The sequence below is a fragment of the Thermobia domestica genome, chromosome 3 (assembly GCF_964235325.1).
Source record: "Thermobia domestica chromosome 3, izTheDome1.hap1.1, whole genome shotgun sequence".
NCBI classification, from domain to species: Eukaryota; Metazoa; Arthropoda; class Insecta; order Zygentoma; family Lepismatidae; genus Thermobia; species Thermobia domestica.
The window spans coordinates 306,852,469-306,869,701 of NC_137456.1; the positions used below are offsets into that span (position 1 = coordinate 306,852,469).

Consider the following 17,233-nt stretch of genomic DNA (forward strand, 5'->3'; position numbering starts at 1 on the left):
CTCTACTTTTGTATATACATACAGATATTTACTTAGTAACTGCAATAATTGATTTGTTGTTTGCTTTGGACTTTGTCGTCCTGTTCAGCATCGGGGCTACATGAGCATTGGAGCTACATGGTATTCGATAGGGATGGCCACAAAGTTCCGGTTCAGGCGGAACCGGTTCCACGAGGAACCGGTTCTCGGAGATCCGGTTTCCAGAACTGGATCTTAGGAACCGGTTTCAGACCTGGATCCGAAAACCCGGTTCCAGAATCGTATCTTAGGAATTGGTTTCAGATCTGGATCTGAAAACCCGGTTCCAGAACGGGATCTTAGGAACCGGTTCCAGGCCTGGATCCGAAAGCTCCCAAAGACTCGTAAAGGAGGCACAAAGTTCACCTTCAAAACACTGCAAAAAGGTCCGTGCGCTTGCCTGTATTTAGCCAAATGAGTTGGCCAGTTTGCCTCTTTGGCCAATGAGTTTGCCAGTTACCCAGTTTATTTAGCCAAATGAGACAAGCGGCCGCCTCCTGGGCGTCTGCCTGTCGCTTCCACCATTTCATCTAGCACACTGTTCACAGCCTGCCAGCAGCTCGGGTTTAGCGTAGGGATAGTCACAAAGTTTCGGTTCCAGCGGAACCGGTTGTTGGATATTGGTTTCCAGAACCGGTTCCAGACATGGATCCGAAAACCCGGTTCCAGAACCGAATCATGGGAACCGGTTCCAGACCTGGATCTGAAGAACTGGTTCCAGACCTGGATACGAAGAACCGGCTTTAGTCCTGGATCCGAAAATTCTGTTTCTGACCTGGATCCGAAAATGCGGTTCTGGAACCGGATCTTCTAGAACCGGATCCGTTTAGACCGGTTCTGGCCATCCCTAGTATTCGAATCACATGAGCTCTCATCGGGAATCAATTGCAGGTATTCTACTCCGAGTTGATTCTCACTTCTCTTTACTTTACGTGAATTTTTATTATAGCCTGCAGTTACATTGAAAAACTGAAATATTGACTGTTAATCAGGAGTTGTCTCTGTAGCCTTCTTTAAATTAAAGAACTCAGTCATATTTCTCTCTCTCTCTTTATCTATCTATCTCAGTCTTTACATTATTTTATCTACTGGCTATGGCAAATATTGTACATTTTGTAAAAAAGTATCGTCTCGATTCTCGAAGAGTTTTTCTCTTATTGTCTCGAAATTATCTCGTTTCGTTTTGTAAATTTATATACCCAAATCTATGCCCTGATTTTTCTTAACGTTATCTAGAAGTTATTAGAATCGTTCCGCGTTACATGAGGTCAACGAAGAGTGTGATTTAACAACATTCAAACCATATTTATTATTGGAGTATATTTTGTAATTACTTGTGTGTTTTTAAACGTTGACAAATGCTCTTTATTGTGTCCGTACACTATACAGTATATGTTTATAATCCTTATGTGATAGTTATGACTCATGTAACCAGGGCTGGATTAAGGGAGAGGCTTAGGGGGGCTATAGCCCCGGGCCTCCACTCTGACTCAAATCTCAACTGGCTATCTAAAAACAATCATGAAGATACAATGATCATCATAAAATAAAACATCAAAAATTGAAACATACAGTAGAGCGTCGATTATCCGAACGTCGTTCAACCGAACGACCGCTTAACCAAACTGTGTACTCGCTCGCACCTGTTACTCTCCCACCCTACCGTCCATCATCCCCCTCACTCCCAAACCAAGTTTCCCACAGTAGTCGCCGCACTGAGCCACCGCTGGCGGAACATTGCTTCTAATGGGGCCTTCATAAGGCGCTGCTGACCGGCCAAGCCGCCAGTCGCTGGGTTTCAACATGTACAGTTCGATTATCCGAACAAACCAGTTTTCCGAACACCCATGTCCCCCAATTACTTCGGATAATCGACGCTCTATTGTATTCCCTTAAGTTTCGTACTGTACTTTCACAGAAATGTATTAGGTTAAGTCAGTAGGGGCCACATATCTTTTCCTAGACCCGGGCCTCCAGATGAGTTAATACCGCCCTGCATGTAACGCTAATGCAGTGTTTAAGATCTAAGACTTGGATGAACTAGTGTTGTCTAAGAGACTCGTGAAATGTCTTGTCTAGTAATAAGACGAGAAATGTCGTTTCTCGCCTCGTCTCAAATTTAAAATGTACTTCTCGTCAAGAAGAGGAATTTCTCACTCATGAGCAACATTAGCTCCTGCTCACACGTGTTCGTGTTCAATGATTGAACTCGAAAGCCAGGCTAACGAGTTTGAACATGTCTTCCCAATGTTGAAACTCGAAAGCCAGCCTTGCGAGTTTGAAAATTTCTACCTAATGTTGAAACTCAAAATCCGGGCTAACGAGTTTGAACATTTCATCCTAATGTTGAAACTCAAAAGCCAGGCTAACGAGTTTGAACATTTCTTCCCAATGTTGAAAGTCGAAAGCCAGGCTAACGAGTTTGAACATTTCTTCCCAATGTTGAAACTCAAAAGTCAGGCTTGCGTGTTTGAACATTTCTTCCCAATGTTGAAATTCGAAAGCCAGGCTTGCGTGTTTGAACATTTATACCTAATGTTAAAACTCGGAAGCCGGGTTTGCGAGTTTGAACATTTTTACTTAATGTTGACAAGATCCGCGTAGTCGCTAATGCTCTCACCTTTAGTTCAAGCGGTCCCGAGTTCGATTCCTGGTGGAGCCACTCGGGTTGAAAAGATATAAAAGCCTTTTCAGGCTAGCTATCCTGAGTGGAGTTTTTCCTTTGTTTCTCTCGTTTATAATAGGCAAATGACGGAATGGTACCTAACATAAAAGGTATCATGCCGTTTCCTTGCTTCCTCCCTTTCCCGATCAGTGTGTAGTGTGATAACCGAGGGACGTCATACCTCATACGTGACGGGCTAGAATTACCATAGATGCCGAAAGCCCATATATATACAAAAGTGGTATGAGGTAAAAGCCGTGCAATATGGTGTAACTTTAGATAGAGGACATACGTTTTGTTTTGTCATAGAAACATGTCACTTGTACTAAAGATTGAAGAGATATAGGGTCAAAGGTCAAATTTCGATTTTAGTCCTTATGGGATTGCAATGGTAAATTCTGAAAGAGCCTGAAAAAAACGTAAATTGAAGTGATAAAGAAAAAGCTGTATGGTATGATTCTATATCGCAAGCCGACCAAATATGCGTCAATCAAGTGTCATGGTAAGAGGTTACTGCCACATCAAGGTCACAGGTCACCTTGAGAATCCATTTGACATGATGAGGTACGGACATTGTGTTGTTTTCAGTGTATTCAAATGGGTTCTCAAGATGACCTGTGACCTTGATCTGACCGTGACCTCTGACCTTGACACTTGATTGACGAATATTTTGTCGGCTTGCAACATAGAATCATAGCTTTTTCTCTGTTATCACTTCGATTTACGTTTTTTCAGCCTGTTTCAGAATTTACCATTGAAGTCCCATAAGGAAAAAAATCGAAATTTGACCTTTGATCCTATATCTCTTCAATCTTTAGTACGAGTGACATGCTTCTATGGCGAAACCAAACTTATGTCCTTCATCTAAAGTTACACCAAATTGCACAGCTTTACCCAGGGCCGGATTTAGCATTTTGGCGCCCCTAGGCCCAATAATTTTTTTCGCCCCCTAGTCTGGTTAAAGTTACTTTCCTAAAAACCTTTATTAAAAAATTATATCAGGCCTATATGTTAATTGCTTAAACACCACTCCACGATGCAATTTTATCTTTGCAAGTTTTTTGAGGAATTTACTTGGTTCTGGGCTTAACAAAATACCGTTAATGTATTAACAAAAGATTGGTGAACTTTACCAACAATTATTTGTTCCAATGAACTTCAAAATCAGAGTGCTTTATTAGCCTGATTTCTTTTAATCAATTCAAAAAATATGTTAAATTATGGCTATTTATTTTTATTTCTAGATATTTTTTATTTTTTTCCCCTCGGCCGTGCGCCCCCTGGGAGCCTGCGCCCATAGGCCCGGGCCCACCGGGCCTAGAGGAAAATCCGGCCCTGGCTTTACCTCATACCACCTTTGCACAGTGAACAAATGAAATTGACACACGAATTAATCAACCCTCTGTGTATATATATATATATATATATATATATATATATATATATATATATATATATATATATATATATATATATATATATATAATTCCTATAGACAAACAAACAAACAAAAATATTTCGAAAGTAACAAGCAAGTGTACGTAGCACTATAATAAAACAACATATACTTTTATTGTTATTGTTATTTAGCGAAAATATTTTTGCTGTATGTATTGAGCAATGTAAAAATCAAGTTATAAATTTCTCTGGTCTCTTTCAGTCAGAGCATTCAACTCTTAACACATGATGTTTACTTCGTCCATTCTATTGATTACATAGTTGGATCGATACTAAATATTGACGAACCATCACTTAGTACGCTCTCCAGAAACATTATATAATATAACAGACCGCATTGGCCTAAATAAAGTCCTTCTATATTAGATTATAAGAAAGATGACTAGTTTTGCTAGTATTATTAGTAAAAATAAGAAATGTAATCAGAAGATGTCAGCCAAGACAGTAAGTTAGAACACGACACGACCCGCTCGGAGAGTAATACTCCCGGAACCACGTTTTTTTCGCGCGCTACTCTAGCCAGCTGTTTTACGCGCTATCCTAGTCAGTTGTTTTAAGTTGGTCACAAAATCTATATCATTTAGTACAAGGGGAACAAAACGAGCCTTATATCATGGAGTACAAGGGCAACAAAACGAGCGCTGCGGGGCTTCTAACCCGTTCCTACTACTACTACTACTACTTATCTGCACAAAAGTAAGTAAATCACATTTTTGAGTATTATTTTCGTGTTATTTTTATTTAAAAGGTGTTACAAAAATGTAAAAAATAATGTTAAAAAACTTTCCTCGGGCCGGGTTTGAACTCACGCCAAAAGAAATTTTTGTTATTAGCATATAGCTCGGCCTCGAGTATCGACAACAACAATTGTCTGAATTCTCCTATTTGAATGCAACGTGGCAAAACATAGATAACGCCAACCAATCAGAACTGTGTTTTCCGTTCCTACTTACGGGAGCATTACTCTCCTGAGCTAGTCCTGTTAGAACAAGAGGCCTTAGCATGTATCAACATGTATTTTGTAAGACGGAAAATTTATGGAGAAACTTATCAAATGTTTCCCATGAAGAAATATATTTAGGAGCAGAAAGATGGATATTACTGTTTCGATCTTTAAAATGTTGATTTCAATCTTTTTGATAGACAATTTTTTGAGATGCAACTTAATTGTTAACTTCGGCTATTAAATAATGAATTTAATTTAAACAAAATTTGATTTATTGATGGTTGCAATTATAAAATTAATAAATAGTATAGTGCACACAAGTGAATGTATTATTCGCTCACGGGATACCGATTTAGCTACCCAATTCACAGCTCAGAGATTGGAGAAAAGGGAAAATGGCTCACACTATTGTCTCCAGTTCCATGCTCCAGAGAAGGTCTGATCCTTTGCAGTGGAGTGACGAGATGAGGAGAGCGGCGATGAGAGAGAGATGACCCCGCTGCTCCCAACCAGGTTTTTTTTTATTTGAAACTTTATCTTTGTTTTTACCTTTTGTTTAGTTACTAAAAACCATTTTAATAGTCATTTATCTAAAGGTTGGGTGCAAGCATGCGGGGTCAGGTTTTATCCAGTTGCCTTGGTTTTCATTCGCTGCCAGTCAGTTACTATCTTAAAATGTTTTTAACACTTCAAAAAAAAAAAAAAAAATTCGTTCCTCCTTCCTGGCGGATACGTAACATTACGAAAGAACAATGTATAAAGGTGGGAGCTTTCTAAATGTTAGTATGGAGTAGAATACAGAAAATCATACGAAAAGTAGTGACAAACCGTTTGTCAAAATTGAGAAAAAACAGTAATACCGAAAAAAAACACTAAAGAAAGTATACTAGTTCATTATTTTAAAATAAACGACCTCTTTAACTGTTTATTTGTGTTCGCCCATAGACAAACCTTCATGATTAAAATACTATAATTTTGAATACAGAATTATTGGGAAAATATTAATTTATGAATTTTTACTCTTAGGAGCTGCGCTTCATGGGCATGACACGTCGATTGCTTCGGCAGACTATGTGGTACAAAACGTAAGTTACCGAGACAACCTATACACTTGCATTGAAACTGATGGGAAGCCCAGATTCATGTTCTTTGATACTCCGGACAACAACTGTGCATGGCGATTAGTGAGCGAAGTCAGGAAGGAAATGGGCGCAGAAGTTTATGACCAAACGCTTTATGGAAATTTGACTTTGGTTGTTCCTAACCCAGAAGGTAAGCCTTTTAGAATTACGAAACCATGAACTCGTTAATTTCTAACGTATTGTAATAGATTTTGATTTGCTGTGATTTTCAGTTTAGCATCCCTTTCAGCAGCGAGGCTATATGAGACGTGGACGTAAAGCTTAACGTGAGATCCGAACCACATGAGCTCACGTCGGGAACCGAACACAGGTCTCCCATGCCAAAGACGTGTACATGAACCGCTAAGCTACGAGGGAGCTTAAGCATTGTAATAGATCAAAGCAGTGATAAAAACAAATACGTACCTCGATATAAAATAAACCAGAAAGATTCCACATGTGTCAATGCTTGAAGAGGTCTTATGATAGAAATAAATACGTTTTACGAGACGAAACAATCTCAACTCTTCATCAATGTTAAACTAAGGAATAACATAAACATTCACTTCTTAGGATTACAGTATTATCATGTCCGTAAGCTGCATTTTTTATTTTTGCCTGCAGGTTCAGAAAAAAATATTCCCGCCTGTAGCCAAATCTAGCACAAAAAATATGTTTAAATCTCAGTCGCGTGTAAACAGCTAGAAATAAAAACACTTCTTCCGTACTTGTATAGAACCTCAGTTTAGCACAAACTCTCCTTAATATAGTCAACAACTGTTCTAACTGGTGTGTTCTTCCCATTTAGCTAAGAAACGTTTAAACCAACAAAAATGATAATTCATGCTTCAAGTATACATGCACCAAAAGTACACTTCTGTGTTCTTCCCACTTAATTGAATAATAAGAAACGTTTAACCCAACAAAAATGATAATTCATGCTTCAAGTACACATGTACCAAAAGTACACTTTTGTCTTCTTCCCACTTAATTGAATGCTAAATAACGTTTAACCCAACCAAAATTATAATTCTTTCTTCAAATACACATGTACCAAATGTACACTGGTGTGTTCTTCCCACTTAATTGAATGCTAAGAAACATTTGACCCAACATAAATGATAATTCATGCTTCAAGTATACATGTAAAAAAAGTACACTTCTGTGTTCTTCCCACTTAAATGAATAATAAGAAACGTTTAACCCAACATAAATGATAATTCATGCTTCAAGTACACATGCACCAAAAGTACACTTCTGTCTTCTTCCCACTTAATTGAATGCTAAGAAATGTTTAACCCAACATATTGATGCTTCAAATATACCTGTAAAAAAAGTACACTGGTACTTTTTGGTAAGTGCTTCGCACTTAATTGAATGCTAAGAAACGTTTAACCAAATATAATTCATGCTTCAAGTATACATATACGAAAAGTACACTTGTGTGTTCTTCCCACTTAGCTAAGAAACGTTAAAACCAACAAAAATGATAATTCATGCTTCAAGTATACATGTACCAAAAGTACACTTCTGTGTTCTTCCCACTTAATTGAATCCTAAGAAACGGTTTAACCCAACAAAATGATAATTCATGCTTCAAGTATACATGTACCAAAAGTACACTTCTGTGTTCTTCCCACTTAATTGAATCCTAAGAAACGGTTTAACCCAACAAAATGATAATTTATGCATCAAGTATACATGGACCAAAAGTATACTGATGTCTTTTTCCCACTTAATTGAATGCTAAGAAACGTTTAACCCAACAAAAATGATAATTCTTGCTTCAAGTATACATATACCAAAAGTACACTGGAGTGTTCGTCCCACTTAATTGTATGCTAAGAAAAGTTTAACCCAACATAAATGATAATTCATGCTTCAAGCATACATGTACCAAAAGTACATTGTTGTGTTCTTCCCACTTAATTGAATGCTAAGAAACGTTTAACCCAACCAAAATTAAAATTCAATCTTCTAGTATACATGTAACAAAAGTACACTGGTGTGTTCTTCCCACTTAATTGAATGCTAAATAACATTGAACCCAACCAAAATTATAATTCAATCTTCTAGTATACATGTAACAAAAATACACTGGTGTGTTCTTCCCACTTAATTGAATGCTAAGACACGTTTAATCCAACATAATTCATGCTTCAAGTATACATGGACCAAAAGTACACTGGTGTGTTCTTCCCACTTAATTGAATGCTAAGAAACGTTTAACCCAACATAATTCATGCTTCAAGTATACATGGACCAAAAGTACACTGGTGTGTTCTTCCCACTTAATTGAATGCTAAGAAACGTTTAACCCAACATAAATGATAATTCATGCTTCAAGTATACATGTACCAAAAGTACATTGTTGTGTTCTTCCCACTTAATTGAATGCTAAGAAACGTTTAACCCAACAAAATGATAATTCATGCTTCAAGTATACATTTACCAAAAGTACACTGCTGTGTTCTTCCCACTTAATTGAATGCTAAATAACGTTTAACCCGACCAAGATTATAATTCATTCTTCAAATATACATGCACCAAAAGTACACTGGTGTGTTCTTCCCACTTAAATGAATGCTAAGAAACGTTTGACCCAACATAAATGATAATTCATGCTTCAAGCATACATATACCAAAAGTACATTGTTGTTTTCTTCCCACTTAATTGAATGCTAGAAAACGGTTAACCCAACATAATTGATGCTTCAAGTATACATTTACCAAAAATACGCTTCTGTGTTCTTCCCACTTAATTGAATGCTAAGAAATGTTTAACCTAACAAAAATGATAACTCAATAAAAAATGGCTACTACAAATGAAAATTTACCCTCAAAGCATGTAATTTTGTTGAGTCCAGTGCCATCTATCAATTATTATGCCATCTATCAACTAGCAATTGTTATTTATTGTAAACTTTATATAAAAATCAATCTAAACAGCGTTTATTCTTCCATATCTTCCTTCGAAGTGTTTGCTTCGTTATACAATTTGTGTTTTCCGTATAAACAAAACTTCGAATGAACAAACGATGTTTATAACGAACATTCTATCAGTCAGTGCCACAGAAAGAACAAGGAACATCGTTTAGTTTGGAGTTTGAGTTCAAATCGTGTCTTGCTCTCTTAAGCAGTATATTTGTTTGCAGCCTTCAGCGTTAGAGTGTTACAGCTATTTTTTTTTTAATGTTGCGTAATAAGGTCCAGTACAAGTGATAATGTTTATTCGAATGGATATGGTAGTAAATGGGGAAGAATGATGCTTAGTGTACCTATATTCTCGCATTAATTTTTCACGTTATGCTTGTTACCTGAATACGAAAAAAAAAAAAAATGAAATTCGACAACGTCGCACTTGCACGCCATTGGCTTTCACCAGACGTCAATATGTTTGAAACCGGACTGTAATTTGTAATCGTAATTTTCGGTCACGTCTATGTACTCAGTGGCTGATGTAATCCAGAACCGAGAGAGCCTAAGCCCCCCAGTTTTTTGGATGATCAAAATAATTGAAACTATTATTTATATATTTTGAAAGCTTATAGCAAACTCATGATATACCTATCATATTCTTGGTTCTGGCTACCCCCCCCCCCAGTTTTTACCTTCTAGATCCCCTAATGTATATACTGTCGTCTTTCTAATGGCACAATGAAGGGTTTGATAATTGTATGCTTCAGTATCAGCTTCATCTTAACAGATGACGTAGTATCATCCAACTTCTTCCTTGTTAAATTTACAAAATAATTTTGTCGAAAACTACGCATGAGAATTGATACTCATTTTGTTATCAACTGCTATATGTCTAATCTCCCGACATATATTAATAATGTTATAGAATAGCAAGTATTATATCAAAGGTATAGCTAATAGCAACTAATATAATAACCACCATCAATAATCTCAGTCTTTTTCTAGATCCTGCTGGTCATGTTTTCACCATTATATTCAATAGCTTCATAAACCCAGCCAGAACATATAGGAGTCTAATGCATAGAAAAACAGATCGATAACTGAAATCAGTAACATACAGCTTATGTTCTGTATTGTAAGGCAGGAAATGGTAATCACGTATTCTGTTGACCAGAAAACGATTTCTATTGTATCAATCTGAGTTGCTAACAGTCGTGTGTCCCACAATTTCCTGTATGATCAAGGCCGATTATGAATAATGGTGGGTTAAAGCAGAAATCTCAATTTAACTGCCTTCTTTAAACTACAAACAGTTTAACAATCTCTTTAATAAAGCAGGGCCGAATCAACCGTTTCCTGGGTCTCCAACAGAGGGAAAAGTAAGGACCATATCATATTTCATCATCTTATATATATATATATATATATATATATATATATATATATATATATATACAGGGGCGGATCCAGGATATGACCAAGGGAGGGGCTAAACCATATTTTGCCATTTTATCCAGTGTAAAGCAGGATTGAAGCCCATTTTATCCAATGTATACCTGAGCGTCAAGGGTGGGGGCTATAGCCCTTATAGCCCCCCTTGGATCCGTACTTTATATATATATATATATATATATATATATATATATATATATATATATATATATATATATATATATATATTTGGTGTAGGAATTAATTCGTGCGGTTGGTACGCACACATTGAAGCTGTAGTACAAACACAAAATACATAAATACCTTAAGAAAAATATTGTCCATCGCTAGCCACCACTTTCGCCCATCTGTCAGGCAATGTACGGATTCCGTGGCGAAAGAAGTCCTCATCCTTGGAAGCGATCCAGTCAGAGACCCATGTTTCGATATCTTCTGAAGAAGTAAACCGCTGTCCAATCAAATCGTTGTTCATGCAATCGAACAAGTAGTAGTCCGAAGGAACAACGTCTGGTGAATACGGCGGGTGGGGTAAAACTTCTCATCCGACATTTTCTAAATAGGTTTTGACCGGTTTTGCGACATGTGGGCGAGCGTTATCATGTTGAACAATAAGTTTATCATGTCTGTTCTCCCATTCTGGTCGTGTTCTGGCCAGAGCTTGCTTCAAACGCATTAATTGTCGTCGATAACGTTCTCCATTCATAGTTTCACCCGGTTGCAGCAGCTCATAGTACACCACACCTTTCATATCCCACCATATGCACAGCATCATATTGTAGTACTTTACCACCGGAAATTTCAATTCTCTAAAATATTCTTTAGCAGGGGCGCAATGGGCCTTAAGTTTGATAGATTTTGTAAATAAATACACGTTTATTATTCATTTGTGTAATTATTAGGCAGCTCTTCTCTTGAAGGAGACTATAATTTGAAGGTGTTAAGATTCGTTGTCGTGTCCAGGTGGATTTCTAAAGCTATCGAAGTTCATATTCTATGTTACAGCTACATCAGTATTAGATTGAATGTTTCATAAATTTCATTCACGTCTTCAAGCAAAATACTGCGACTTTATCTGAAAAGTAGTCATGTATTTTCTTAAGTCAAATTTGGAACAAATAAAGAAATCTCTCGTGGCCCACATACTGAAGAAGAACATTCACTAAGTATTTTCACTAATCTTTCCACTGCTCGCGTATTTCATGGAAACTCAGGGATATCAACACTTGTACTTTCTTAAAAACAAATTTCTCGCAATTTATCATCTGTAATATGAGTAAGTATTGGCGGTTCTGTTGTTACACCCATTTTAGTTTATCATTTCTGTGTAATTACTAGCCTCGAAGTTTAACACTGGCACAGGGAAGGAACGAGTTTCACAACGTTACATTGTTTTCTGGATTTGAGAATTTTATCGGCAGCAAGGATTCGCGTAGCTGATCTGTAGTCACCAATCATGGCAATAAGAATATTTTCAGAATTCGAATAGAATGCATTTTTGGAAATTACTTTATTGACAAAAGTTTTGTATGGTTCTTGCAAACATCACGAAAGTCTTATGGTCAAGAACAAATGTTTAGCTCCGTATTTGGCAAGAGGTTTCAGTTTTATGCTGAACCAGACTGGTGCATATACTTTTACTACGAACTTTACGAGGGTTTAGAGCTTCTCTCAAGAATTTGGCATATATATATATATATATATATATATATATATATATATATATATATATATATATATATATATATATATATATAGACGCAAAAATCTGCAAGCCATTGTTAACCAGCGAGTATGCGCAAGTTTCCTAGGTTTCTTATCTGCTAGGTTTTTATCACAGTCTCCTCTTATGACAAATTGATATATTTCATACAAATATCTTTGATCATAACTGAGATGACGCACGTTTAGGTATGTAGGGAGATCTGAAGAAATCTTTCCGATGCTGCACACTGGATTCGTCTCTCAATTCACCATTGATCTACGAATAGAACCAGACAAAGTACCAGTAGATACATAATCGATTTCTTTCAGTAAATGACGAAGTAGTAGTTCAATGATGTGCAATAAACTTATGCATCACTGCAAGGACCTCTCTAAATGGTTTTCGAGCACTCTAATCAACCCAACATTAGTATTAGTACCATCGCAGCCGATAGCTACCAGATCTCATAGGTTCACATTATTTTCTTGTAATTCCCGGCAGATGGAATTAGCAGTATTCTTTGCTGATGCTGAAACTGTCAGAGACATAGCTGAGAAATTTATTACCCGGTTTTTCAAGAACACAATAATGTTGTTTCCTCTTCATATCTCTATGACTTCCGGAGCCGGACATTACGAGTGTTTGCTCTTTCTTCCTATCAAAATAGATGGTACGAGGTTTCTCTTTATTAACAGTCACATTAGTTCTTACACTTCTACGATTTTTCGCAACCTCTCTTTGTATTTTACTTCTATCAATTATGTTTTGCAGCTGCTCTGGACTCACAATATTAAAATCTTCCAAAACTTCAGTACCAATAGCTACAAATTTTCTTCCAGTCATGCCAGTTTTCTCCCTCAATTTGCTAATGTCGAGAGGAATTTTCTCATTTCCGTGCATCTAATCTGTGATTGCTTTCTTGTCTTTAAAGGATACTTCGAACTAAAATCAGGATCTCCTCCAGCTTTAGTGTGTTCTTTATTGCCTTCGTTTCTTGTTTCCAAAGATGACGAGGAGTGTAAAGATTCAATAATGTAACTGGTACTGTTTTGGTTGAAAGTTTGATCACAAGTTGCTTTTTGGCTTTCCTTTCTTCTCTTTTCTTTGTTCAAGTAACATCAATGCCACCGATTACCATTTTTCTACTTATCCTTTGGTCTGATAAAACACTCTCTCCGATTCAGGCATTTTGAGTGTTCTGTACAACGACACACCGTGAAATCTAAACACTTGCAAGCTGCTATATCAAATGGTTTATTGCCCTGCTATTCAATTCTTGTAATTTATTTCTTCTTTCATTCTCCCTCTTACTGCCAATTTTAAAAATATTTTCAGTTTCCTGTGGTGACTGTTGATCACTATTGATACAAGGCCGAGCGAAACAACAGGAATTGAAACACGTTACCAAATGTCTTCCACCTTTACTGCTACCTTCGTGGAAACCAAGTTCTCTGCTGGTTCTTTACTTTCCACCCCCTTCAGCTGCTGACGCGTAAATAAATAACATGCCATAACGTCTTCGTAAGTTGGAAGCGTTCTCCAGTCGCGACCTTTGGCACTACGAAACATCTCTTGTGCTCTTGACATATTCTACCTGGTTGATTTTGTCATCTTTCTTCTTTATAGCACAAAACAAAAACACCAAATACTAGGCTGTAATACAGTGGTAGATAATAAACCCATCAGTACCTACAAAAGCGCAAAACTAATCAAATCACTAACGTAGCAACACAGCCGCTAACCAGACACGTGCCCCGAGCACAGGTACAACACACAAATAACAATCGTTACGCTGCCAAACAGTTGCATAAGACTTTAGCACTTGCACGACCGCGCGTCCTGATTTCGTTTTGTACCCTCTTTTCTCCACCCACCAAACTATTATACTAGTGACTTAATACAGCTAACAAGTTCATTATACCAGAAAAAGACTGTTACTAAATAGCAAAAAAAAAAAAAAAAAAAAAAAAAAAAAAAAAAACCTTCTTTATGGCAAACTAGCAAAATGTTTATAGTTGATCACTTTTCGTCTAGTTATTCCCAAATTTCAGGGCCATTGCGCCCCAGCTGAAGATAATTTTAGTGAATTAAAAGTTCTTGTTGTTATGTACTGATACAGGATGCATCTTTTGCACTCTATTTATACTAAAACTTACAGTCTGCTTCCAACGAAGATCTGCCAAATAGTTACGTAGTAAATGGAAATTGATTTACAAAATCTCAAAACTTAAGGCCCTTTGCGCCCCGGCTAAAAATTATTTCAGAGAGCTGAAATTTTCTATGGAAAAGTATTATGATATGATGCAACTTTTGCTCCCTATCCAAATTCGCATTTCGAAAAAAAAAATTTTCGCTCCACCCTACTGCACAGTGCTTCGGTTCATTGACCAAGGTTGAGAAAGGTCAGCGTAAATGAAATACTCATTATCGAAGTTCAAGTGACTTGTCCATTGGTCCATGGATGGGGGCAAATACTAAGAAAAGACAGGAAGTACAAAGGGAATTTTTTATCAGTTCTGAGGGAAATTTTAACTTAAGTTCCTAATGGCTTACAATCGTTGCCCACTGCTTAATGCTCACTTTGTTAATGTCTATTGCGTCATTTGTCACTCGTCAACATTTTCATTTATATTCTGAGTCATTATTATTATTATTATTATTATTATTATTATTATTATTATTATTATTATTATTATTATTATTATTATTATTATTATTATTATTTATAATGATGTGTGTTTTTACTTTTCAATAGTGCTTTGTTTTTCATATAATAATAATGGTTAATACTAAAGAAACAAGTGAGCATTTTATCGGAAAACAAAACTACGAAACTTATTATGAAAAAGATGAGAGGTCTCTGAACAAAATTTCGAAAGTGACAATCATACAAATGTCAAGGTGGGAGAGTTGCCAATATCAGTTACTATTAACGAAGCATTTGCAAGTCGACAAACTTTTGAAACTATAAGTTTATTTTACTTGATTACAATAATTTAATTGTTAAATTAAAATGGAATGGGTACGGTCTCTTCGGTTACGGGTCTGAGTTAAATATAGTGTTTTTCAAATTTGTTTTTGAATACGTAACTCGAAAGGGTAACTGTACTCGAAATGGAAACCGTAACTGAAAGTTCATTAAGATTATAAGTAAAATATTTCTTCTTTCAGAACTCTCACTGTCAATCACAGTAGCGTATACATATGCTCGTTGTATTATAATACTGAAACAATCTAAAACTGGGAAAAGGGGGCCGTTGCCATAGAAACAAACGTTTCCATAACAACGAATCCTGTCACCGTTCGTCAATCTAAGACTGATTGAGGAAAAAGGGCAACAAATGTGATGCACAGAATAAGTCGTGAGTGGGAACCCTTCACCCCTGGTGGGGATGTTCATGAAGCTATCAGCTTATGCCTAATTATATTGGAATATAATTTCCATTTCTTAATTTCTTAATTTCGAACATACTAGGTTCGATCGAAAAGAGAAAACCTTTTATCGGACTTCTAAAGAAAATAAAATCAAATACATACATGACCGTGTTTATTACATATAGAATTCCCAGTCACGACCCCCCTTTCAGTTTTATTAAAAATAGAAGAAGAAGATGAAGAAAGGAAGAGGAAGATAGAAGAGGAAAGAGGTAAAGTAAGAAGGTGATAAAGAGGAAACTGTTACTGGATATTTTGAGGAATATGGTAAAGGAAAGTGAATAATTATCTAATGGTGATCATTTCCAATAGCTATTGGGTAAATGTCTGGTATCAGGGTGATCAAAGGTAGACACATGTTAACCCATACATCCCCGATCTAGATCCATTTGACCCCAACTACCGAATTATCCCAATCTAGCTCGGAGATAGATGAGAAAGTTTAGTTTTACCGTTTATTTAATATTTCCAGAAGTTTTAGACTAATATTCAATATTTGAAAAATGAACGACGCAGTTGATGGCATGTTAGAAACGACCACAGAAAGAAAAAAAAAAAATCAGAGTATCACATATGTGTCGAAGATTTTGACTTTCACAGTTCTCTCATGATGATCATTCGTTCAGGCTACTTCAGTCCTTTTTACTTCCTTCATAGAGCCAACTTAAGTTAGTATTAACATTCAATGAGTTCAATTGATAACTACCAATAATTATAATAAATTACACATGTATGACAAGATAATTGGTGCACTTAATACTAAACCTACATTTCACTCACACACACCTTCATACAGGACAATGTATACTTCGGGTTGTATTTGGTTGAATTAAACTAACCTAACTACATTGATATAAATATTTATTACATTTCAATAGAAGAAGATTTAGTTTAACATAACAAAAAATTTAATACATGAAAAGAATGTTTCATAAACATGCACAGAAATTCGCTAATTTTATCAAGACCAAATAACACATTTATCTTCCTATATATATATTAAAAGTTGAATTACATGAAAAAGAATTAAACCAAAGACGAAACAAGAAAAAAGAAGAAAAAAAAAACTTCAAGGGTCAAGATATATTTAAAATTCAGTGCAATGAATACATATCGTTGCAGGCAGAAGAGAAAAAATAATTGGTTAATCATTCAAAAAAAAAAAAAAACACTTTAGTAATATTTTATTGAGTCTTTGTCTCAATAGGAGACATATCGACAGTTTTATGAGTCTTTGTTTTTACGTCGATAATAGCTCCTTTTTTTTTTTTTAACTCTCTTTACGCACTGTGGTTTGTGTCCATGAGAGTATTCAATTGGTTTTGTTTTAACTATAGACAACTAATTGCTTCATATCACATATATGTTTATATTTTTTCATTTTGTCACTCGACACACTTGATCTAAAATTTCAAAGTTTGTTAATATTAGAGAAAAAATTATCAAATCCAGTCACAGATATTGGGAACATATTTCCATATTCCGGTATTCATATTAACTTATTAAACAGATTTCAG

The 17,233-nt window shown here is 36.0% G+C and overlaps 1 protein-coding gene across 1 annotated transcript in view; it reads left to right on the plus strand.

Annotated features, from left to right (window-relative positions):
- Window positions 1-17,233, plus strand: part of LOC145681124 (adenosine deaminase-like) — a 147,979-nt gene that overhangs the window by 74,878 nt on the left and 55,868 nt on the right. Inside the window, exon 2 of the mRNA XM_081752550.1 lies at window positions 6,114-6,359. Coding sequence (XP_081608676.1) covers window positions 6,114-6,359 — 246 coding nt within the window. The remainder of the gene's footprint in view (window positions 1-6,113; window positions 6,360-17,233) is intronic.